The sequence below is a fragment of the Octopus bimaculoides genome, chromosome 6 (genome assembly GCF_001194135.2).
Source record: "Octopus bimaculoides isolate UCB-OBI-ISO-001 chromosome 6, ASM119413v2, whole genome shotgun sequence".
NCBI classification, from domain to species: domain Eukaryota; kingdom Metazoa; phylum Mollusca; class Cephalopoda; order Octopoda; family Octopodidae; genus Octopus; species Octopus bimaculoides.
This window is the reverse complement of record NC_068986.1, coordinates 22,158,301-22,183,949: the sequence shown is the minus strand read 5'-3', so window position 1 is coordinate 22,183,949 and position 25,649 is coordinate 22,158,301. Positions and strand designations below refer to the sequence as shown.

At 34.6% G+C, this 25,649-nt stretch overlaps 1 protein-coding gene across 1 annotated transcript in view; it reads left to right on the top strand.

The window, feature by feature from the left end:
• Positions 1-25,649, top strand: part of LOC106870240 (ras-related protein Rab-40C) — a 54,506-nt gene that overhangs the window by 14,012 nt on the left and 14,845 nt on the right. Inside the window, exon 2 of the mRNA XM_014916257.2 lies at positions 22,639-22,699. Within this exon, the coding sequence (XP_014771743.1) occupies positions 22,639-22,699 (61 nt within the window). The remainder of the gene's footprint in view (positions 1-22,638; positions 22,700-25,649) is intronic.

Sequence of the window (25,649 nt, the reverse complement as noted above, 5' to 3'; positions counted from 1 at the left end):
GTATATGTGGGAGTGGGTGTGTGGTAAGTAGCTTGGTTACCAACCACATGGTTCCGGGTTCAGTCCCACTGCATGGCACCTTAGGCAAGTGTCTTCTACTATAGCCTCAGGCTGACCAAAGCCTTGTGAGTGGATTTGGTAGATGGAAACTGAAAGAAGCCCGTCATATACACACGTGTGTGTGTATATGTTTGTGTGTCTGTGTTTGTCCTTGGTGTGTTTACATCCCTCGTAACCTAGCGGTTTGGCAAAAGCGACAGATAGAATAAGTACTAGGCTTACAAAGAATAAGTCCTGGGGTCGATTTGTTCGACTAAAGGCGGTGCTCCAGCATGGTCATAGTCAAATGACTGAAACAAAAAATAAATAAAAGAACATACAAGGTGTCAGTGTGTCAGTCTGTATTTACATGTGTGTAAGCATGTGATGAATAGTGTCTAACAGTATCTGGTCTATTTTGAGCGACTCTTATGGATGAGGCACAGCTGTGTCCTGACACCATTTCTTTGTAGCCTTTTGTGAAACCTGGACTGTTAACTAGCTACACCTGAGAGAACTAGATTATGTAGTGTGCTCCATTTTTGGCCTCTCATGATTAGACAAGGTCATCTCTGATGAAATCATAGACAACCAAATTGTTCTCTTTCTAAATTACTCTTCTGAGGACTCTGTTCTGTTGATGATAAAAAGAAACAAACAAATTTGCTACAAGAAACTGTTCTTTCACATTTTTGCTTTATTTACACAACATGGGATTTAACAAAGCAATAGTAACTTCATGTGCTGTAGTATTAGAAACTATACAATTAGTTTAACTGCATGAAACTACATCAACACATTCTAGGATTTACTTCCTAGAAAGTGTTCAGTCAACTTCAATTTTATAAACATTGCAGTCGAAGGCAGAGTTGTCTGTCTGTAGGACATTTGTGTTCTCTTTCATTTTATTTGTTTTAATCCTTGGACTAATGACCCTGTTGGAGCACCACCTTGAAGGGTTTTAGTGAAACAAATCAATCCCAGTATTTTTAAGTCTGATACCTATTTTATCTGTTTCTTTTGCTGAACTGCTCAGTTATGGAGATGTAAAGAAACCATTACTGGTTGTCAAGCAGTGGGTGGATGCACATGTGAGCACACACACACACAGTTTCCATCTACCAAATTCACTCACAAGCTTTTGGTTGGCCAAGGGCTACAGTAAAAGACACTAGCCCACTGTGCCTTGTAGTGGGACTGAACCTGAAACCATGTGTTTGCAAAGCGAGCTTCTTAACCATATTGCTGTGCCTGGTCTTATTGATAATTGTTTATTTCTCATTCCTTTGATGAAGTGTCCTACCCAAAATGTTAGATTATCTCCTCCTCCTCCTCTTCCTCACAGCAAACAAATTTTCTCCACTTTTTCACCTTTTTGCATTTACTATTTACCAACACAGACCATTACTTAGTTTTCTCAAATTCTATCCAGAAAGTTATATTAAAATTGCTAATGTTTGGCCCAAGGTCAGTAATTCTAGGGTGGGGGGGTTAAGTTGATTACATCGACCCCAGTATTTAACTGGTGCTTATTTTATTGACCCATAAAGACGGAATTCTGCTAAGCACTCTGCCCAGCTTGCTAACAATTCTGCCAATGATAATAATAAGAAGGAAATTGGAACATTGGATAATTGGGAGGAAGAAAATAGTAGTTAAGTCAAAATTAGAAATACCTGAATTGGTCGCAAATTCTTTTTCTTTTCTCTTTTTTTTTTTTTTTGTCTAACTTGAGGATGTTTGCTACACTACTGCATTAGTTTTGTTAATTGGTATTATCTCATTGTGTTAAGTATTTTCCAGCTAAGTAAATCTGAACAAGTGTGTGCAGCTGCTGCTTAGAAAGAGAGAAAATGAAATTTTCTACTTTATCTTTTTTGACAAATTAATTTGAATTCTGTAAAAAAAACAAAAAAAACAACCATAATTGCTTATTATTTATAATGAATAACAATGACTGTTTTGGAAAGATATTTTTGATAGAACCAGGAGTTTACTCATTTCTTTTGAGTATAGCATGACCAAATTACCTTTGATTCATTCATTATTATTAGCTTATTAGCAGTACACTGTATTATATAAATAATCCTGCTATAAAAATCCCAAGTTTGAAACCATTTTGAGCTATTGTGTGAAAGCCTTCAAGTTTCAGTATGTCCTGATAGTAATAATTCTTATTATTCAAACCTAAGAAAGAAAAATTTAGGTGATTTTTTAGTCAATACCCCAGAGATGTATAATATTAATTGAAATTTTTTTTCTTTTTAAATTAGGACAGTTTCTAATCATTCCATTTTGCAGTGACCATCAATAAATCTTAGAATTAATCATTCAACATTATTGGCCCCGAGTTAACTTTCTACCATTTTCCTGCTCCATATATTATTGTGTTAAATGCATTGTGGTTTAGAGCACCGCTCTGCAGCTTGTATGCCACGGCACACTGTTGTGTCACAAGACGATGCTAGGTGTGCCACAATGTTACCTGAATATAATTTTTTTCCCTGTACTTTTAGTTATACTTTTAGTTCAGGTGTGGTGCCAAATTTTGAAAAGAATATAAGTTTACCTCAAGTGAAAAATGATTGCAGAGCACTGATAAGAGCACATGTTCCCATCAAAATCAGATAAAAGAAAAAAGCCAATGACATTGCAGTCAGAAACACAAATTATGCTTGAGACATTTTCTTAAAGAAAATTCATTGAATTACATGAAAACAATACTGTTTTATGTATCATCATCCCAGTAGATGGTGGTAGGGCAGTGTATTGCATTGAGACAGTATGATTAACTAGTTTTGTTAGACCACATCATCTTTGATAATCTCTTGTAATGACTGTGTGAGCATGTTTGGGTATTTGCATGCATTCCCCAAAACTAGGCTTCCTTTTCATGGACTTAGCAAAAAGTATTGTTGGCTTGTAACAATGGTACACACTCTCTCTCTCTCTCACACACACAAAATTCCTTAAGCTGCACCAAAAAGAAGGTCATTTGACTACTAGGCAACTTAGCTAAATATTCAATCCCCAGCATGTTACAACCACCCACTCACAGATACATTACTTCTCTCTTCCTCTTCTAGCATCACCGCGATGGTCTCTGTTCCAACTAACTGTGTTCCAAATCTTCTCTCCTCTACACTTTTCTCTTTATTTTCACTATGTGTTTCTTTACTTCAAACACTACTCTAAATACTTTTCACAATCGTTTCTTCCACTTGCAACCCTTTGGAATTCCTCTCCTACCCATGCTTTTCTCATAAAAGTCTACTTGCAGAAGCTCCAACATTAAGGCATCGATCTTCCTAATTTTCAGAAGTAATGGAATGGATGCTGTACCTCTTCTGACTAATTAAAATAATGATAAAAGTGGCACTTCAACCTGATGAACTACCTGGAAGTTAGTACTTTCAGTGATGTTGCATAAATAAGGATCTGTATCTCAAAGATACATATATATTCTTTTACTTGTTTTAGTCATTTGACTGTGGCCATGCTGGAGCACCGTCTTTAGTCGAGCAAATCAACCCCTAGGACTTATTCTATTGGTGACTTTTGCCGAACCGCTAAGTTACAGGGATGTAATCACACCAGCATCAGTTGTCAAGCAATGTTGGGAAGACAAACACAGACACAAACATATACACACACATACATATGTATATACACACACGACGGACTTCTTTTAGTTTCCGTCTACCAAATCCAACCAAAGGCTATAGTAGAAGACATTTGCCCAAAGTGCCATGCAGTGGGACTGAACCTGGAACCATATGGTTGGTAAGCAAGCTACTTACCACACAGCCACTCCTGCATATATATATATATATATATATATATATATATATATATGTATGTATGTATGTATGTAATCAGACGTAAAACATGTATATATCTACACATCCAGTCATAGAAACCATGCCAAATCAGATGGAGTCTGGTGCAGCTCCCTGCCAGCCCTGTTCAAATCATCCAACCCATGCCAGCATGGAAAGCGAACATTAAATGATTATGATGATATGTGATGATGTTTCAATTAATGAATGACAAAGAACAAGAGTTACATAATCACTTTCATTAGCTTACAGCTGTTGCTGCTGTAAGAAACATTGCACTCAGAGCTGAGTGTTCATGCAAAATCTTTTAGCTCCTTGTGTATTTGTGTGTGTGTGTGTGTGTGTGTGTGTGTGTGTGTGTGTGTGTGTGTGACACTGTCATTCCACTGGATCTAAAGAAAATACCTGTAAAATTCTAAATATGTTTCCTTTAAAAATGAATTCCAGGTAATTTTCACTGCATTTTTTGTTTTGTTTTGTTTTAATAATCTTCTCTGTGTTGTAAAGGAAATGGGATAATGCTACAGATTTTGTTCAGATGCACTTTCTTAAAATTTTATGGAATGGTTATGGGATGAGATGTATCAAATTTATTTGGTTCAAGATGAAAATGAACTTACTTCTACTCATGAAACCTAATCTGTTTCTTGGTTATATTAATCTCTTTTCCTGTTTAGTTGACAAAAAGCTTAATGGGCCATGATTGAGATAGTCATAGTTGAAGGAGAGGTTTCAATATCAGCTAATTAATGTTCGCTATCCAAAAGGAATGGAAGCAAGTCAAATTGCAAACTTATAAACAATGTTTTATCGATGTATTAAGTTCCAGTACAAAGCAAGTTCACTTAGTACGATGCATATTGATCTCTTTTTGCCTTGGCATAAGATTTTGGTTATTGAGCCAATGAGGGAGTCTATACACAGTCTTTTGATTTGTTAGAAATAGCTGTCAAATCTCCTGAAAATCACACATTAGCATTTTTTTTAAATGGTGCATTGGAATAATGTAATCTAAAGTGCACTATTACTGTAAAAATATGGTTGGATGGTTATTGGATGACAGCCTTGAACCATAGGTCTGTGTGATCAGGTCTGACAGGACTAATCAACAAAAACAATCTTAATTAGTTTTGTATAAGCCTGTATAGTACTTTGAATTGAATCCAGAATATTGTAGAACATTATCTTTTGTTTTTCACTTGTTCCAATCATTAGTCTGCATCCATGTTGGAGCACCAGCTTGGATGGTTTTAGTTGAATAAACTAAACCCCACCCTGCCCCGAGTACTTATTTTTCTAAAGTCTGGTACTTATGCTATCAGCCTCTTTTGCTAAAATGCTAAGCTTTGGAGACAAGCAAATCAACATTGATTATCAACCAGGGTGGGAAAAACACAGACACACTGACATATATGTATATGTATATATAAATATAAATACATATGTATATATCTGTATGTGTGTGTGTGCATATATATATATACACACACACACATATATATAAATGGAAAAATACGCATTAAGTACAGGACATCACCAACAGGCGAAAAATATGTAAGCACACAACAAGAGACAAGTATGGGACAAAATACCAAAAGAAATCTAACTCTTACTCAGTTGCTGACTGTTTATTACTACCTGTTTCGTGCTTTTAACGACAGGACAGGAAATCTTCACAAGTCAGCAGCATCCAAAAATTTAAATATAAAATTTGTGGAAAGTTAGGACTTCAAACAAAGAAATGACACCAGAGTGAACGTACGGAAATGATCGACGAAGGCAGATGCTTAGGGCTGTTAGGCCAAGACGAATTGTAATGGGTAATGCCTGAGAGAAATTTTGAAAGGATAAAAGGATATACAATAAATAGAAGAGAAAAAAATGTGTGTCTATATATGTATACTTGCACAGCTTCTGTGTACCAAATTCACTCACAAAGTATTGTTTCGCCTGGAGCTATAATAAGAAACAAGGTGCTGTGCAATGGTACTGAACTCAAAACCACATGGTTGCAAAGCAATCTTCGTAACCACACAGCCATGCCTGAGGTACTTATTTTTATCAGTCCCAGGAATTATAATCTGTTGCAACCTTATTTGAACTCTGCATTCTCTTAGCAAACTAGTTACAATAGAGTCTTGTGTCTTGTCTCAATTTCTCTAATAGCCTTCACTCACACTGAATATTATTGATAGTACTATAACAATATTTTATTATGGTGTTACCTGAAGCTTGTATAACCCTGAGGTTGATGCTAATCAATACAATTCACTCTACCTAAAGTTTCACTCCTAATTAAATAACTATTCCCTCACCCTACCTGTAACGATTACATTACAATCAGATAACACGTTAACATATTGAATTGATTTCTGTTAAAGGCATTGTTATACAAATACAAATAAAATATCCTCTTACCACTATTTCATTCATTAAAACATCAATGTAGTTGACTGTGCCAACTTATATTGACTGCCATTGGAATTGGCACGATTCTGCCAAAGTTTTCAGGTGAAAACAAAGTTCTCTGATTTCTTTTTAATTTGAAAAGATATTTTTTTAAAGCCAGTTTGTGCTATTCGAAAATCTTCTGCTTCTAATGATCTATTATTATTATTATTATTGAGTGAGAGAGTAGTGCATGCCATCAAAGTGACACTGGGGTAAAATATACGAAGCCCATTATATCCATCATGACTACCCGTCTGATAAGGGTACACCAGACACATACATCACAACCATATGTGCGTGACATGGTGATCTCATATCAAGATAAACAGTGCATGACCTCGCAGGTGGGGCCCGGTTAGAATTTTCTTCAGGTCGAGTAGCCCATCCCGCTGAAAAGGTCCATGAATAAGGTTTGTTTAAGGATGTTGAGCAAAACACCCATGTTTCCAAAGGTGAATTATTCAAACCCCAGAGAACCTCTCAACACATGGCTATGATGCTCCCCACTACTTCTGCTCATGATCAGAGATGCACATATCGTCAGCCACTAAGGGAGATGCTCAACTGGTTACGGTCAAACAACTGACAAGCAAATCTGTGGTATTGAGCAGAATATTTGCTGTAGCCCATTTTTTTATACCAAGACAAAACAATGTACATGATAACACTTCCAACCAATTAAGATCAGAAGCCATGAGAGCCACTGCCTGGTACTGCATCCGGGCATTTATTATTATTATTATCTTTTAGTAGTCATCATTATTATAGGGTGGTTAGAACAATAGACGAAATGCCAAACAGTATTTGTTATAGCTTTTTACATTCTGAATTTAAATCCTACTGAGGTTAACTTTGCCTTTTATCCCACTGACATCAGTAAAATACATGTGGTCCCTCTGATGGCTGCAGTTATGACAAGGGAGATAATCATTTTGTAATAGTATTAAGCAGGATTAGAAATTTGGGATTGAAATGGAATTATATTGAAAAATACGTGCAAAATTCACATATCAATTTGTTTATTTACTTAATACAATAAAGTATCAGTCTAAGTACAAGAGTCAAGAGTATTGACTAATTTCTGTCCCTTAAAATATTGGTCTTTAGTTCAATTCAGAAACCATTGTTAAAGGCAGTGAATTGGCAGAAACATTTGTTTGTGTGATATAATACCTTGTGGTATTTAGTTATTTCCCTTCATGTTGTTAGTTCTCACCCCTTGAAGGTCAATATAAGAACCAACCAATCAAAAACTGAAATTAATTAAATAGGTTGACATAACCATATCTGTAAACTTGAGTCTGAGTTTGAAACCCTTGTTGTTATCAGAGAAGATGGGTTTTGAATTTTCTCAAGTCGTATTTCTGAATGTCTGTTAATTAATGTTTGGCCTTCATTTAAATAATAGCCATATCTCAATTAAGATCAACTTGTCTTTTCATCATATTAGATCAATAAAATATGTGAATCTCATACACTGATATTAATTCAATCAACTATACAATGCCCAACAGTGTTGTGAGTTTGTGCCAATATTATATATTATTATTATTATTATTATTATTATTAAGGTGGCAAGCTGGCTGAATCATTAGCATGCTGGACAAGATGCTTAATGGCAGTTCATCTGTCTTTACTTTCTGAGCCTCAAAATTGCTGGCCTTGTGCCAAAATTAGAAATAATAATAATAATCCTTTCTATTGGAGGCACAAGGCCTTAAATTTGTTGGGAGGGGACTAGTCGATTATATCAACCCCTGTATTTCACTGGTACTTAATTTATCAACCCCAAAAGGATGAGAGGCAAAGCCTACCTCAGCAGAATTTGAACTCAGAACGTAGTGACATGCGAAATACAGCTAAGCATTTCTCCTGATGTGCTAATGATTCTGCCCACTTACTACCTTAATAATAATAATAATAATAATAATAATAATATCATTATTGCTGTGGCATTATTGAGGACAAGATCTTTGGATTCATGTGCATCACATTCTTTGCAACATCTAGTAATGACTTTTCTCTGCTTTTGTTTAACTACAATTAGAGAGAGGTGGGTTGTCATTTTTGTTGTTGCTTTTTAATCTGTTTAAGCCAGAATGTGAAAACCTTGAAGTGAGAGCTGTCAGTTGCTAAGCAGTATGAAAAATTACAGTTATTTTTATTTCTAACAACCCAGAGATGTATGAATTAATATCACTTGAAATGAATTTCTTTTTTAGTTTAGAAGATCAGTTTCTAATCATGCTATTTTGCAGCATGAATCAACAAATTTCAAACATGATCATTGAATGAGATTTAATTTACCAATGTTTTACTTGCAGCTAGAATTCTCAAACTTTTTCTTCTGGTGTACCCTTAATCATGGCATCCAACCATTTTGCAATAATGTCTGGTGTACCTCTTTACATGAGGTATACCAAGCATAGGAAATAGACACGTATTATTTATTATTTACATGGTCATGTGATCAACCACACTATCAGATGATGTTATACATCGCTAATCACAATGCGCTTTGCATTGTTTTAGCTTTCATATGATACCACCCCACTGGTTAGGCGAACAGGGCAACATTCCCCGGGGTGTATCCACTTACAGCTGAGTTGACTGGAGCAATGTGAAATGAAGTATTTTGCTCAGGAACACAATGCACTGCCCAGTTGGGGAATCAAACCCACAATTTAATAATAGTCGCTTCTGATAGGACCCTATGGAGGAAGTGCCCAAGGACTCTACTCCTAAGAATAATGGGCAACAAAAATGGATGGATGGATCAAAATCTGGTATCCTTAGATTGTAAATGGTCAATACCAGCATAATATACCCATTAATAATTACAGATATTTTACTGATCCACTAAGAAGTCTTGATTATTTTGAGAATTAATTTAAATATTCATGCAGTTTACTTGTTAGAAATGTAGTAAGGAAAATGATTAACCCTTTAGCAGTTAATCTGGCCATATCTGGCCCAAATATTCTACCTGTTTTATGTTCAAACTGGTCAGATCCAACCTCTCACACCTATTCTACAATGTCTTTCTAAAATAAACAGCCACATCATCAAAATCTCAAAGCTATGAGAATACATGATGAATTAAACACAATGTGGATAAATAAGTATTACATTTGACAGTAATTTTAATGCAGTATACTTAGCCTACAATTTGTAAGTTAAATCCCTATTATAGACATTACATTATCTATTCTTGATGGCAGACTCCTCTGATATTTTGTCTGGCCAAAAAATAGACACTGCTACTTCGCTTTTAAATGATTAGTGCTAGATAGATAATCCAACTACAAAATACTTCAATAATTTATGAAAAAAATTTAAATTTAGGAACCATTCCATTAAAGAAAAAAAACATCCAATATAGCTTGAAAAAAAAAGAAACAAAATGAAAATAAAAATTGGATGAAATTAATCTACCATTGGCTGAAAATATTGATTTTTTTTTATTTTTGACTTTTTTCAGCAGGATTTAAAAAAATAAAAACGAAAGAAAGAATAATGTAACTTGTTATTGTGCACATTACCGTCATTCCTTGCATCCAACATATTTAACCACTAAAATGTTAGGTGTTGTTACTGCCAGCCCATCCACTTGATTGATTGCTTACTTGCTTCAGTGTCTTCTCTGGTATGTCAGAAGCTACTGAAGTTAGGAAGTCCAAATGTTCTGTGAATGATTGCTAAGAAAAATAACAAAAAAAAAAAAAAAGCAAATTATTATTATTATTTTTTTTTTTTTTTTACTTCACTTCTTTAGCAATATATGTGGATGCATGATGGACAAGTTACGGATTATACAAAAACGAAATCAGTGATAAGAAAATAAAATGAATGTTATACAAAAATGAAATCAGTTACTTAAAAAAAAATGTTTATTCACACAGATACATACATAGCAATATAATTGAACAGTTACTAGTGCAAATTAGATGCAAATACTGCCCCCCCCCCCATATGTAAAGAAAAATCTATTTTATTTATTCACTTTTTGTTCGATACTGAGGCAAATATTTCTGGCTATATATCAGAATGGGAAGAGCAACATATTGAATGTAGATACTTGCATAGTTAGTTATTAACCAGAAATCAATGAAAGTAAGCTCTGTTTAAGTTGACCAAGTTCCCATTCATGTGAAGGAAAATAAAGAATTGTTATTAATTCCTTAGCTATTTATGTTAATGATATTCCCACGGGCTACAAGGGCTTATAGAGCCAATAGGTAGTTAGCTATGGGCCATGATATTAAGGCACAAGTGAGAAACTTTTTTTTTTGTTTTTTTTTGATAAAATGTCAAGTTGTTCATTACTTGTAGCAGCAAGGTGAACTTGGGGATATAAAATGGGCCAGATATTAAGGGACAAAAAAAGAAACATTTTTTTGGAAAAAATGCCAAACTGTTTGTTACTTGCATCGGCTGAATGAACTTGGGGTTATAAACTGGTGTCTTGCTCAGAGAAGCAACGAGGTCATGCCCTATGAACTAGTAGTCTAAATATTATGCTTATTTATTCATCATTTTATGTCCACTTTTCCATGCTTGTATGGGTCAGATGGAATTTGTTGAAGCAGATTTTTTACAGTTGGATGTCCTTCCTATTGCCAGCCCTCACTTATTCTCAAGCAAGGTAATGTAGCTAGACATGTTTTTCACAGAAGACTGGAAACGCTTGTATGGTGGTGATGCTCATTTACAACCTTCATGTCAAGACAAGGGTGCATGCACACACACACACACACACACACATATATTCCAACCCATGCCAGCATTGAACATGGACATGAAATGATGATGATATATATATATATATATATATATATATGACAGGCTTCTTTCAGTTTCTGCCTACCAAATCCACTCACAAAGCTCTGATCAGCCTTGAGCTATAGTAAGAAACATTTGCCCTAGGTGCTGTGCAGTGGAACTGAACCCAAGCCCACATGATCAGGAAGCAAGCTTCCTTACTACACAGCCATTAACTATTGTTAATACGTTGAACTTAGTAGAGCCATTATTGTAGAACATGAGCAAATATAAAGTTGGTGGGGGTGGGAATAGTTTTGTTTGTTTGATTTTTTTTTTTTTTTTTTTTTTTTTTTTTTTTTTTTTTTTCAAGGGTATTGCTTTTTGATTAATTTTGGTCAACTGGAAGCATCTACTTAGTGGCTAATTCATATTCTAATTAGACTAATGGTAGCCCAATTTGTTTATTATCGTTTCTTTCTTATCATTACTTGTATAAATTTAGTTACCAATTTCAGAAGTATGTGAACTAGGCTGTTAAGTTAGGATAAGGACATTTTAGCTTCTAATTGAATGTGCTTTCATTGATTTCTGGTCAATATCTTAACTAATTAGGCATTAGAGTCAAACTTCCATGCATGGATTGATGGTGATTATTACTGTCTGATTTTAATGACTGAAAGCAAAGAATTAGTTCTTTTTGATAGAAACCTTCTGGAGACCACCCCTGATTCTTACGACACTTAGCGTTTTCATTTTAAAGTGTTCATATTTGAATCAAATCTTCCATAATTTTATGTTGGAAGACTGTTAAGTTGTTAACACCAGCTTCATTAGGAGAAAGTTAATTATTTTATCAAGTGAATGGTCCCTTCAAATTCTTGATTATTTTTACAAATAACTGAAGCATATTGGAATGTATTGCAATATGATTATGGTTACAAAATAGTTATGCTTTCAAAATAGTTATGCTTTCATTTGTCATTCCCGGAGGAGCAATAAGGTCTATTTTGACTTTTCCCTGTGATCCCAACGTATTTCAAAATTTTTCAATTTATATACACTTCTTTTGCTTGATATAACTACATGAATTGTGTGTGTGTGTGTGTGTGTGTGTGTGTGTTCAGGCAAGGCTGCATGGTCAAGGAACTTCAGTTCCATTATGTGGCACCTTGGGCAGTTGTTTTCTTACTATAGCTCCAACCCAAGAAAGCCTTGTTGGTGGATTTGGTAGAGAGAAACAGAAAGAAGCCCATCATGTCTGTCCTTGTCTTGACATCATGTGATAGTTGTAAAGAAGCATCAATGTTATGCAACTGACATTGTTTGTTACCAATCTCATGTGAAAAGTATGTCTAGCTACGAAGAAATATTACCTTGGTCGGCAACAGGAAGGGCATTTGGCCATGGAAAATGTGCCTCAATGAATTCTGTCTGACCCTGCAAGCATGGGTCAGATGTAATATACATACATACATACATACACATACATCTCACAGTATCAACCAGATCATCAGATGCTGGTCACAATGTGCTTTCAATTCTGTCTTGATTGTGTCATTCTTTTCCATCTAGACCCAAATTGCTTGACTAAATCGTCTTCCCATCATCATGGAGACCTTCCAAGTGGCCTTTTCCGATCTTTTGGATGCCACTCAGCAACTGCACAGGTCCACCTGTTACCTGTGAACCTTGCAACGTATCCAGCCCAGTAGAACTTGTACTTTTGGTTCTATGTGATCACATCATTTTTTCTGTTCTTGAATTATCTCATTTCAAATGTACTCTCTTCATGATGTTCCCCACTTGGATCTTTCCATGGCCCTTTGCATTGTATCCAATTGATGTTCTGTCCTCTTCATAGTAGCCCACATCTCACTTGTGTATAAGATTGCAGGTACAACAGTGCTATTGAGTCTGGCACTTATGGCATTGTCTAGCTTAGTCTGGAACCCATCCTTTATTGATTAAAAGCCTTCCATCCTGCCCTTATTCTCTTTTGAGATTTCAGCATCCATATATGGCAGGCATGAATATGTGGTTAAGAAGTTTGTTTTTTCAACTACATGGGTTCAATCTCATTTGGCACAAGGCAAGCAAATTCGAGCGAGGGGTTTAGTTGATTACATTGACCCTAATGCTCAACTGGTACTTATTTTATCGACCCTGAAAGGACAAAAGGCAAAGTTGACCTCTGTGAAATTTGAACTCAGAATGTAAAGATAGATGAAATGCTACTAAGCATTTTGCTGGTGTGCTAACAATTCTGGCATCTTACCACCTTATTGGATTTAAAATATTCTTTTCTACTCTAGGCACAAGGCCTGAAATTTTGAGGGGAGGGGATCAGTTGATTAGGTCGATCTCAGTACGCAACTGGTACTTAATTTATCAACCCTGAATGGATGGAAGGCAAAGTCGGCCTCGGTGGAATTCAAACTCAGAATGTAAAGACAGGTGAAATGCTGCTAAAAATTTTGCCTGTTGTGCTAATGTCAGCTCGCTGTCAGTGGATTTAAAATATTAAGAAGAAAGTTTGGGGAACTTTGCTGTTAATAATAAAGATCTTAGACACTAAGAAAGGTATGGTTTTGTCTTATGTCAAATATACAAATAGACATACAGAATGGAATTGTTCCTAGATTATATGTAAACTGAAGATTTAGTGAATTTGAGAATTAGTTTAGCTTCAAAACAAAAGTTAATTATTATAAGATACTTTTTTCAGTGTTGAATTATAGCAAAATTTTAAGGTACTAAGAACATTGTATTGCTTTTGATTTTTGAGTTAAATAAGTATTTATTAACCTGAATTCCCTTCTTAATGCATTGCTGTGTTTAAAAAAATAGAGAATAGTGGAAACTAAGTCTTTATGTTAAAAATTAAACTTTGAGGTATTAGGTTATGTCTATTGCGTATTTACAAATACATTTTAGGCTATCGAGATAGATAAATATTTATCACTAGTCAGCAGGAAGCGCTTAACTTGGTTTGCTTACAGTTATGAATAAAAGTCAACTTTTACTATGATGTTGCATGTAAGAATTACTTCGTTACTGTGGGAAAACCTGTTAAAACGAGATTTTGGCAACATTGAGTCAACATAAGTTGTGATAGAACTTGTATCAAAATTATTCTGACTCAAAAAAATTCAACAAAAATAGAAATGGATATTTCTTAGGCGTTTTCAATGGAATTTATTAAACATGCTTGTATTTCATATTTATTCTTGCTAAACAAAATATAAAAGTAATATAATATATATTTTGCAATATGCCTTCCATTAATCTATTTTTAGATAATTAAAATTAAATTTTAAATGGGAAGTTTTTGTTTTCTGCTGGTTTATGACATTTTTTATTTGAAGTTTTTCACTTAATTAGGTTTTTCCGCTTCAATGATCATTTGTGTCATCTATAAATAGCAGGAATGTTAAGCTTGCAGTATTTTTTTTAGATAAAGTTTTGTTTGTATTCAAAGCAGTTATTCTTAGTCCTGCTGTTTCTTCTATTCAAGAACTGTTCACTTATAAAATTCCAAAGTGCAGTATGTAATTTTATTTAATGTCTCAGAAATGTAATACTCAAGAGACTGATTAGATTTTAGTTGCAATGTTTTTAAGGTTATTTCTGTAAACATCTAAGATCTCTCAAGCTGTCTTCCTCTGTCATTTTTCCTTTTCAACTTGATTCAACTGTCTGATAATCATTTCATGAGATGAGCTGGTTTCTTATGAAGTCAGTGGTGCAAGTCTTGAGCAATTTGTTTTATTATTGGCATTTACTAAGAGGCTTTCTAAAGTAGATTTAATTTTACTTCCCCATCAAATAACGAGAAGTAAAAGAATTGGCTGATATGGAAAGTAACTAAAGATAGAATTGATAAGCTGACATGTTGCCCAATCTAAGTAAGAATGAGGGAGGGGAAAGCATGGAATTATTGATAAATTTTAAAAATTGCTATGGAAGCATAATTTTGTTTTATTTTACTTTAGTTTCTAACACCTACCATATTGGAGATGCTGGTGATGTTAGTTAATAAATTAATAATATACTTACCTTTCCCCTTGTAATTCCTCCATTCTCTTATTTCTTAGACCCCTTACTAAAAACATTATCCCAATCTTTTTTTTTCTTTTACTTTTCTTGTAAATTTGGATTTTGTTGGCAGTGCCCTTCCGTGGCCACCATCTTTGGATTGAAGCATACAAAAAAATTCTCTGTAACTCCTTCCTCTTTGCATTTTCTCCTCCAGCCACACATCATATTAATCTATAGCAATTTGCACATTGATTGTTACTTATAGTAATCAGACTATGTTGTTCCTGTTCTCCAAGAAGATCTGCAAAGGCTATGGATATTGCACTACAATCTCAGCCTAATAGTATATATATATATATATATATATATATATATATATCATAATCATTGTCCATTTTCCATGCTGGCATGAGTTGGAGGGTTTGACAAGAGCTGGCAAAGCCAGGAGCCACAACTGGTTCCATAGTCTGTTTTGGCTTGGTTTCTACAGCTGGATGCCCTTCACAATGCCAACCACATTACAGGGAGTACTGAGTGCTTTTTATGTGGTACCAGCATCAGCACTTTTTACGTGATACCAGCACCACTGCTTCTTATGTGGCACCATCATCAATGTTTTATATTCTTATTCTTTTCTTTCTTTTATTTGTTTCAGTCACTTGACTGCGGCCGTGCTAGAGCACCGCCTTTAGTGAAACAAATCAACCCTGGACTTATTCTTTGTAAGCCTAGTACTTACTTATTCTGTCAGCCTCTTTTACCGAACTGCTAAGTTACGGGGACATAAACACACCAACATCAGTTGTCAAGTGAAGGAGTGGGGACAAACACAGACACACAAATATATATAACTATACACACACACACACACACACACACACATTTCAGTTTCTGTCTACCAAATCCACTCACAAGGCTTTGGTCGGCCCGAGGCTATAGCAGAAGACTCTTGCCCAAGGCACCATGCTGCGGGACTGAACCCAGAACCATGTGATTGGGAAGCAAGCTTCTTACCACACAGCCACTCCTGCACCTAAAATATATATATATACATGCACACACTAGGTTGTGGGGTTAATTCCTGGATTAGGCAGTGTGTTGAACAAGGCACTCCATTTCATGTCTAGTCTACTCAGTTGAAATGAGTACTAGCTGAGTGCTAGTGCAGCCCTTCCTCCCTTCAGCTGTAACATCCTGGATATTCTGCTGAGTCTGGGTTGGGAAAGCCAGATGGGTGATGTTGCTTGTTACTGCATAGAAACCTAACACAATAAAAGCATGCTAGCAAGTGATTCTGAATACATGCTGCAGAACGCGCGCGCGCGTGCCTGGATTTATTTCATGTTTTGATAATGACATGTTTGTAAAAAATACATATAAGAATATATCTATCAGAAAATATTCACAACAAAATAGCAAAGATGGTATTTAAAAATAATATGAAAACAAAATTGTAATTAAATCATGGTCATTTAACATCCATTTTTCATGCTGGCATGGGTTAGCTGGTTTGACAGGATCTGGTGGGCTACAAGGCTGCATTGTGCTCTATAGCCACTTTGGCATGGTTTCTATGCCCTTCCTAATGCCAGCTATTTTACAGGGTATACTGGGTGCTTTTTTTTTCATGTCACCAGCACTAGTGTGGTTGACAAGTAACTCGCAAAACAGGAAGGAACATGAAAAGGGAAGGGGGGGCCTCCCAACTAGGTGGGGTTGACAGGGTGACGAGGTGATTTTATGCCTGGGACAAGCAAAGGTGTTGTTTTACTATAGAGAAGATATGTGGCTACCCCACATGTTCAGTGAAATGTTCAGCGATATTTCGTCTGTCTTTGTGTTCTGAGTTCAAATTCCACTGAGGTCAACTTTGCCTTTCATCCTTTCAGGGTCGATAAATTAAGTACCAGTTGCGTACTGGGGTTGATCTAATCAACTGGCCCCCACTCCCAATAATTTGTAAAAGAGGGAAGAATTTAATAAAATAGCTTTGTCGTGGTGTTTGGAACAAATTAGCATAAAATTTTGATGAAAGATTTTGATATAGATAATTTAAAGCGGAAAGTTTATATCCTAGAACCAATGGTTTGATATCAAAGGCAGTTTGGTATCAAAAGAGTTAAATGGAACCTTCTGTGTTAAAGTAAGGTGTCAGATATATGAATAGACAGATGATTTATTAGATACAGTTGGTTGATTTTAATGGTATGTTAGGATAGTGACACTGCGCAATAATATAGTGGAGAGCATATTGGACTTTATACATAACAACATTCTGGCTATTATGTCCAACTGTACAATGTGTACAGTTGGTTGTACACATAACTCGTTTTAGTTATGCAAAAAGGGATTGTCATTATACTTAATGTAATCACAACTTATTGTTCTTACAAAATGTGCTGGCTTCTGTTACTTGTGAACTACTAGTCTGCAGTTGTTTGGTTTGCTGTTGCAGTAACTGGCCATAATAGGCCCAGTCATGCAGGTGATTCATGATTATTTAATTCTACTTAAGTGTTTAAACTGGCCATATCCAGCTCGAATATTTTACGTTGTATGTTCAAACAGTTCAGATCCAGACTCTCACATTTACTTTACTATGACATTTTAAAGATAAACAATCACATCATCAAAATTTTCAAAGCTGTGAGATAATGCATGATTAATTCAAAACAATGTGAATATATAAGCGTTATGTGACAGAGTAATCTAAATGCTGAAGGGTTAATAAATTTAAGTAATAGATTGTTTATTACTTTCTTATATGAATTTCTTATTGCTTTCAACATAATCATGACATCTTTCTATACTAGCTCTGCTTATAAAAACACGATCATCATCATTTTTCATCTGTGCTTTCCATGCTGGATCGAGACGGTCAAAACTTCTTGAAGCTTGAGGAGGAGTTGTGCTGGAAGTTTCCTTTCTTAACGCTAACCCTTATTTGTTTCAAGTAATGTCTCAGTTTTTGAACCTATTTTTGTTTTTTACTGAACTGATTCTTGTTAATCTTGACCGACAACACCTGTCTCCTTAAATGTTAGTGATTGGTTTATGATTTCACTTATTTCATGTCTTACACAAAATAAAAATATTTTTCTTGCATACTTTTCTGCGTATTGTTTATCTCTAATTTTGACATTGTCAGTATGTTAATTGGGAAAATATACTAATGTCAAGAGAAGTCAAGCAACTTTTCTGTCTGGCAGCTTTAGCAAAACATATTGTGTAGAAGATGAGATCGAAAGGGTTGAGGTCAGTTTTTTTCCTCCCTTCTAAAACTTTTCTGTTTTCTTCGGTTGCCACCTGAGACAGGTGGAGAGGAAGAGAGAGAAATTCTACTCTTTAGGAAAAGTTATGAAAGTTGATGAGTGACAGATTTCTTGTGTAGGGATGTTACCACTCTCCAGCTAAATCATAAAGAAGGAACTTGACCAGGTAGAGAATATTGACTTGGGTTTTGGCTTAGATCAGTGGTTCTCAACCATTTTTTACCTATGGACCCCTTTCATTCCTATTTCACTTAGGTGGACTCCCATAGCCATTCAATGTTTTAAAAAAATCTTAAATTTTTAGAATTAAATATTATTAGGAATTGTATAAAAAGCATTGATAAAATATTTTGTGTTTTGTAGAAGTATAACCAATTCATTGCAGATAAATTTTAATGACTAAATCTTATGTAAACCCCAGTTGAAAATCACTGGCTTAGAGTTTCAGTGTACCTGGTCCTCTCATTTTGGGTACTCTGTTTTATCTGCAGTATTTATTAGTCTATTTCCTCAATTTTCAAACCTACAAATTAGGAGTCTGTAATATAAAAGAGAACTAAATATTATTAATTTTTCCTGGCCCCAGTCCATAGTCAAATTTGTGATTGCATGACTGGAAGTATGATATAACCACTGTCCAAGGTAGCTAATGTGTAACAAGGAGTCGTTGTAATTATGTTAGGTTTATCTATCATAGTGATAATGGTCATTATGATTCATAAATATGCAATAAAGATATAAATTTTATGTTGCTTGTGCACATGATGTTTACAATTGTCACCAAGCATGGCTGCTCACATCAGAGATCGTATTGATCTATGTTCAACTCAATGCAGTAAAATTTTGCTCACTGTGGTTGACATGAAGTAACAAGAAAATAAAACCGATATTGGTAGCAATGAAACAGTTTTTTTTTTTATCTGCACAAGAATTTATATTATAAATAGATGCTATATACAGTGTCAACACAATTTATGTTCCTCGAAATTGCATATTTCTTTACTTTCTGAAAATATAAAATGCTTTTCAAAAATTTTTATTTTTATATTCTGGAAATTTTAAATGCTCTTTCACTTTGTAAAGATTCTGATTTAAAAACTAAATAAATAAAATAATTTAAGATTTTTTCAAGAGAAAATTTTCCTCACATCCTGAATGTCTGATGTTCAAAACATAAACTCCAAAGATTGTTTGGGGTTTTTTTTTAAAGAAAAATACATAATAAATAAGTTAGATGTTTTTTTGTTTTTTTTTTTAAATGTCCATGTTGAAATAAGTAATTGCCCATGTGAGTTATATTACTGTAAAACAGTTCCTTTCATTGCTGGTGGTCTTGGACTGTCTTTTGACCCTTGAATTCAAATGTTTGTGTGAAGGGGTTGTCAAAAGTTGGAAGGGTGTGATCTGCATATTCAATATTTGACAGGTTGTACTCCATGGCCTCCCATCATTCAATGATAAAATGCTGAAATTCCTGTAACTCTGCACAAAACTGCTAGCAAATTTTGAATTTGCCAGCAGTTTTGTGCTAAGCAAGCTTAGCAACTGGCAGTTTATGTTTCTCCATATGATACTCACATAACCACCTAACACCAATTTTAAAGTTATCAAGCATTGTTTCTGTCTTCTTTGTGATTTCCAGTGTTTTGAGATGTAGGTTAGTTTTACAGACTCCACTATTGGCCATTCTATGTAATGTCTCCTCTTTTGTGTCACTGGTTTCCAGAAGAAATAAGATAATTTTCCAGTTTTCATTAAATAGCATCAAATTTATCAATTAAACTGATTATGTTATTTCTACAATGTTAGTTTTACAGCAGGTGCACTTTTGTCATCCTACACAATTAGGATTCAAAATAATTTTCAAATTTTTTTGTTTCATCCAGGATGCAAGAAATTTTACAATATATTTCATGCAAGTTCTGGAGCTTTACCCTGAAATTTTTTGTGGCAGCAGTGGCCACAGATTATGATCATTTTTATAACCTTTTGTTTTGATTTGATTTACCGTAACTCTTACAGTTCTGTAGTGCTTTCTCTCTCTACATACATATCTCCCATTTCTGGTAGATACTAGAGATTTTGATGAAATCAGTAAGTTGTATAAAAATCATAAGAATATAAACTATTGCTTGAGTTTGGATGAAATTTGTGGATACAATACAATAACTTTTGGTGTACATTGTGAATGTGGCCTTTACCTGTTGTTATGTCACTTTCGCTTTCCAAAATAGGTTGAATACAGTTAAGTTTATTTTTTTTGTATTTTCATATATACTTACAAGATATTGATTCCTGTGCATCAATTTCTTGTCTCTGGGCTGAATTTGTGCTATAGCTTGGAATTGGTCTCTGTAACTTGGAAGTTGCACTACTCCTATTCAAAAAAGTATTCCAAGATATGCCTTCAAAAATTTTGTAAGACCCAACAAATTATGATCTTCTGATAATCTCAGTATGCAGAGACACTACATTTAAGATATATCAGTATTTTTTTTTTGTAAGGGGACGGTTGTTTATTCTTACAACTCACTAATGAAAGCATTGATGCTTTATCAGCTACATAATAACACCACTCCTTCTCAATCGATAAATCCCAATATCACTTTAATAGCTGGTGTTAATAGATGTCACTGAAATATCACTCTTTTTTATCCAAGTTCAAACACTCTTTCTCTAATTAGATTATTAATAAATAAATAATATATAATCACTAAATTCTAAGTCACCACTTGAAGTATTAACAGCCATAATGCTTGAAAATCAATGGAAGAAAAGAATCTGAAGAAATTCAGGAAAAAAAAAATGTGAAAATGAACACACATAGTGCTTCAGTCCTTCTAAAATAAGGCTAGACTTTTGTTTCTTGCAGTAAAGGATTTTAAGAGTCAACAGTTTTACATTTTGTATTCACTTCTGAAATGGCACAAGTTGATAAGTGGACTCAGTTAAGTCTTTTAGAAGGGGCTATAGAAGATGCTATGTGTACTGTCCTTCCCTTCCAGACTTTGAAAGTATAGCAGCAAGGTCTTTATGAACTACCAGTTTATATGCAACAAAACCTTCCTAAACTAGAAACCCTTAAATAAGTTATACTCTAGCCATAATTAGAATCCCAATGAAGGACAATAACACAATATCAATGTATGGTATAGTATAAACAACAAAACCCCCATAGAAACCAAGAATTCTTTGACAAGTTCAACCTGACAAGAATGAAAGACAGCTTACAACAGTGAAAACACACAATATAAAAGATTCACAAGTAACAAGCACGTCAAACATATGCTTCCATCATCAGCTGCCTAACAGATATCATTGTGGTTTTGACAACTTATTTTCAATATTTGTATGCGTTTCTTCATTGCTTGGTTAGGATGATGGCAAAGCCTAATGTACAGTGTTTGATTGTAGTCAATAAGAGCAATGAAGAACTTCATATATCTAGTTCTCGATTCAGAATGAAATGTATTTCTTTACTGTCATTAATATAGTGTCATTACATCAGTCCCTTTAATATTTTTTCTAGTAGTAGTGGATAACATAGTTGTTTTTTAAATTTTTTATAGTTACTCTTTAGGGATAGTGATAAGTAATAGCCTCTGTCTGCCGCATACAGAAAGTAGATCAAACCTTTGATCATTAAACTGATCAAGCAAGCTGATAATCAGTGGTATTCCAACCATGATCATTCAGTCTTTTTTGGGCTGTACACACTATGCCTTTGTTTTTAAGAGAGAAGAGTTTTGACAAGTGAGATTTAGCTGCTATTTTTAACAAGCAGATTGATTACATAGAGATTCCCTCAAATGCAGAATAAAATGCAATTGCTCAACAAATAATAGAAAAAACAAAGATTCCACTCATGATGTATAGAAACACAAATATAAAAAAAAAAATATCAAAAGCTGAAGAGATAGGATAGTTGCTGGTAAATCTTTCTACATGGCTGCTTTGCATGATTTCTAACCATTGAGGTCAGGCATTCATTCCATTTATGTCAGCATTGGTATATATATCTCTGTGTGTATGTATGAGATATGTGTTAAATCAATTCTTCTTAATATAATGCATTTTTTTTTTCTATCTTTTTCATCATATTACTTTTTTTAATCAAAGATATAATATGCAAAAATGTCTACTTACAATGTGTAGAAAAAAATGGAACAAACCTAAATGGCCTTTATTGTTATACTTTGTTAAACTCTTTTTTTTATTATTGTTATTTCATATAGGTGTCCATTCAAAGACAACCACAATTTTACTTGATGGGAAAAGAGTGAAACTTCAATTATGGTAAGTACTATTTTAATAACACACACACACACACACACACACCCACACACACACACACACATAACAAATGATATAAACAAAAGAATCTAGCACACAACATCCTCAATTTTTATTTCATTATATATTGTTTGACTGCTATCATTCATTTAGTCTTTTCGCTCGTGCTCTCTTTTTCTCTCTCTCTTTCTCTCTCTCTCTCTTTCATTTCTCTCATCTTTCCCTCTTCCTTACATCTTCTGTAGAATCAAATCTATTAGAGACTTACTCTCCAGAACACACATGAGTGGTCCTTGGCTTTTTAGAGCTTTAGCAAAGCACTCAATGCTTGCCTTACTTCAAGAAGTTTGCTTCCTAACCACACAGTTCAGTTTTACAATATGACACCTTGGGCAAGTGGCTTCTACTATAGCCTTGTGCTGACCAAAGCCTTGTGAGTGGATTTGGTAGGTGTGAACTGAAAGAAGCCCATCGTGTGTGTGTTTGTTTGTCCCCCAACACTTGACAACCGATGTTGGTGTGTTTATGTCCCCATAACTTAGTGGTTAACTTAGCAGTTCAACAAAAGAGACCGATAAAATAGGTACCAGGCTTTACAAAAAAAAAAGTACTGGAGTTGATTTGTTCAACTAAGATTATTGAAGTTTGTGCCCCAGCATGGCCACAGTCTAATGACTGAAACAAGTAAGAGATAAGATAGCACCTTAGCTAAGATAACTAAGGAGCTTCTTGTCAGTTCTAGCCTTATGCATCCAAGGGCTCAAGAAAAATAAAGCTAAAAAGAAGCATGTCTATCAGGACCCCAATTAAACCAACTTTTTGTTATCCCAAGGTTTGGTTATATCTCTGCTACTTTTCTCTTTCTCCATTAATGACTTACTTTTCTTTTATTTATACACTCTCCAACACAGATAAGACTCCCCTCCCCCCCCTTCCCTTCTACTCCACTCCTCCTTAACCCTCTTCACGTAGGCATCCTCAACATGTAAACTAGGTATCTTATTTCAGAGATGTACTACTTCCACAAGCAGAAACTTCAAACACATTCTCCAGTTGAGATATGGCTTCCAAGATTATAATCACTACATGCATATCAATGAAAACAATCTCTTGCTGTACACTCCTTACACATGTTAAAGCCCTCGGGGTTTCTACAAACTCTGGGGGTTTTCCACAAACTCTGGGGGTTTTCCAATCTCTGGTGGACCTGTCTGCCTTGGTCGACAAAATATTTTTCATATTTGAATTTCAAGTGTTAGGAGGGAATAAAATATCATTGCTCCATTTAATTCATTGCAAGTTTTTGGAACCACTGAACTCGTGTGAACCTGGAGAAGCTTGTAGTAGTAGTAGTAGTAGTAGTAGTAGATGAAGTATAGTTTTAGTGCATAGTTCATCTCTTACCTGTATGTTAGGATTATCAAATTAAATATCAAGGTTGAAGATGGTTGCAACTAATTGAACACAAATCATTTTGAAACAAACTGATTTTCGAATAAAATAATTAACTCACTTTTAATTGGTTTCAACTAGATGCACTTGTAATTCTTTTCATCTGTGTGCATATATGTCTGTGTGTGCATGTGAGAGAGAGTGTAAGAGTTTTTATTTTTTAATTCACTATAGGAAGGTAATATGTAATATAGCAGGTATGCATTAAAAATGCATTTGAGGCACAGGGAATGCACATTAATGTGGATATGCACAATCTTGCTGTCAGTTGTTGCTCTTGTAATTTAATCCCAGATAAGCCTTGATCAAGCAGATCTATAATCAGAGGTGTTGCAGCTATGCACCTTGCCTTATTGTCTATTTAAGACTATGTTGTTCTGTATGTCTTTCCATCTTTGAGATAGTAGGATGTTATGGTATTCTGAGTAGATCCATAGTGTCCTGTGAGGCTGGCATTAGAGCCAAACAAGATAACAATAATGATTAGGAAAATTACAAAGTGGAAATAGAAAATATGTTGCACAGATTTGGCACAGATGCAAATGAAAGTAGGAGAGGAAGTTGGGTTCTCATTGGTGAATGGTAAAAATAAGATAGTTTCAGAGCAAGAAAGGATGCAGCTGATCCTAATTTGAGAGAGTGTTTTCTTTATGTTTGGTAAAGAGATAAGTGAGTGGTAGAAAGGGTAGAATGATTTTCTCTGGTATAAATAGACTTGGTTGAATCTTGATAGCAACAATGCAAATTAACAACATGTGAGGGACTGATACATTACTGATAAAAATAATGAACAACAAATGCCTGCACATGAGTGGCTGTGTGGTTAAGCAGTTTACTTTACAATCATGTGACTCTAGGTTCAATTAGTGTGCAACGCCTTTGTTAAGTGTCTTCTACTGCTTCAGGTTAAGCCAAAAATTTATTAAAGGACACGATTAAGTTATGTCAATTAAAACAATGCATTTAATTTTGGTTCATACTAGTTGCTTAATTGCATTTCTATGTTTATTCGTTATTGCTCCATTGATAAAGAAGGGGGAAAATAGTAAAAATTTGGCAGAGTTTGTCTTCTGCAATTATCAGTATATTGAGACAGGAATTCCCTTTGTGTGCAACTACCTTATTTGTTGATGGTGTTGGGTTACTCTTCTTTGGAGTGCAAGGCCACTATAGAGACAACATGGGGATTATGGGGATTATTCTTGTTTTATTATTTTATATTGGTTTTGAAATTATTGAAAAATATTTTTTTTTTAATGAGATTAGATAAAAATACTTAGTAAACCTTGAAAAATACTCAATTATAGATGAAACTGATAAGCACAGAATTATGACTGTTTTGTTATGTATTGTATATTGGAATTATGCTAAAGCATTTAATAGTGCTACATTCCAAAATTAGATTAAAAAAAGAAAACTTTTAGTGCATTATCGACTTTCTATTTTCCATGTGTGTGTGTGTGTGAGAGAGAGAGAGAGAGAGAGAGAGAGAGAGAGAGAG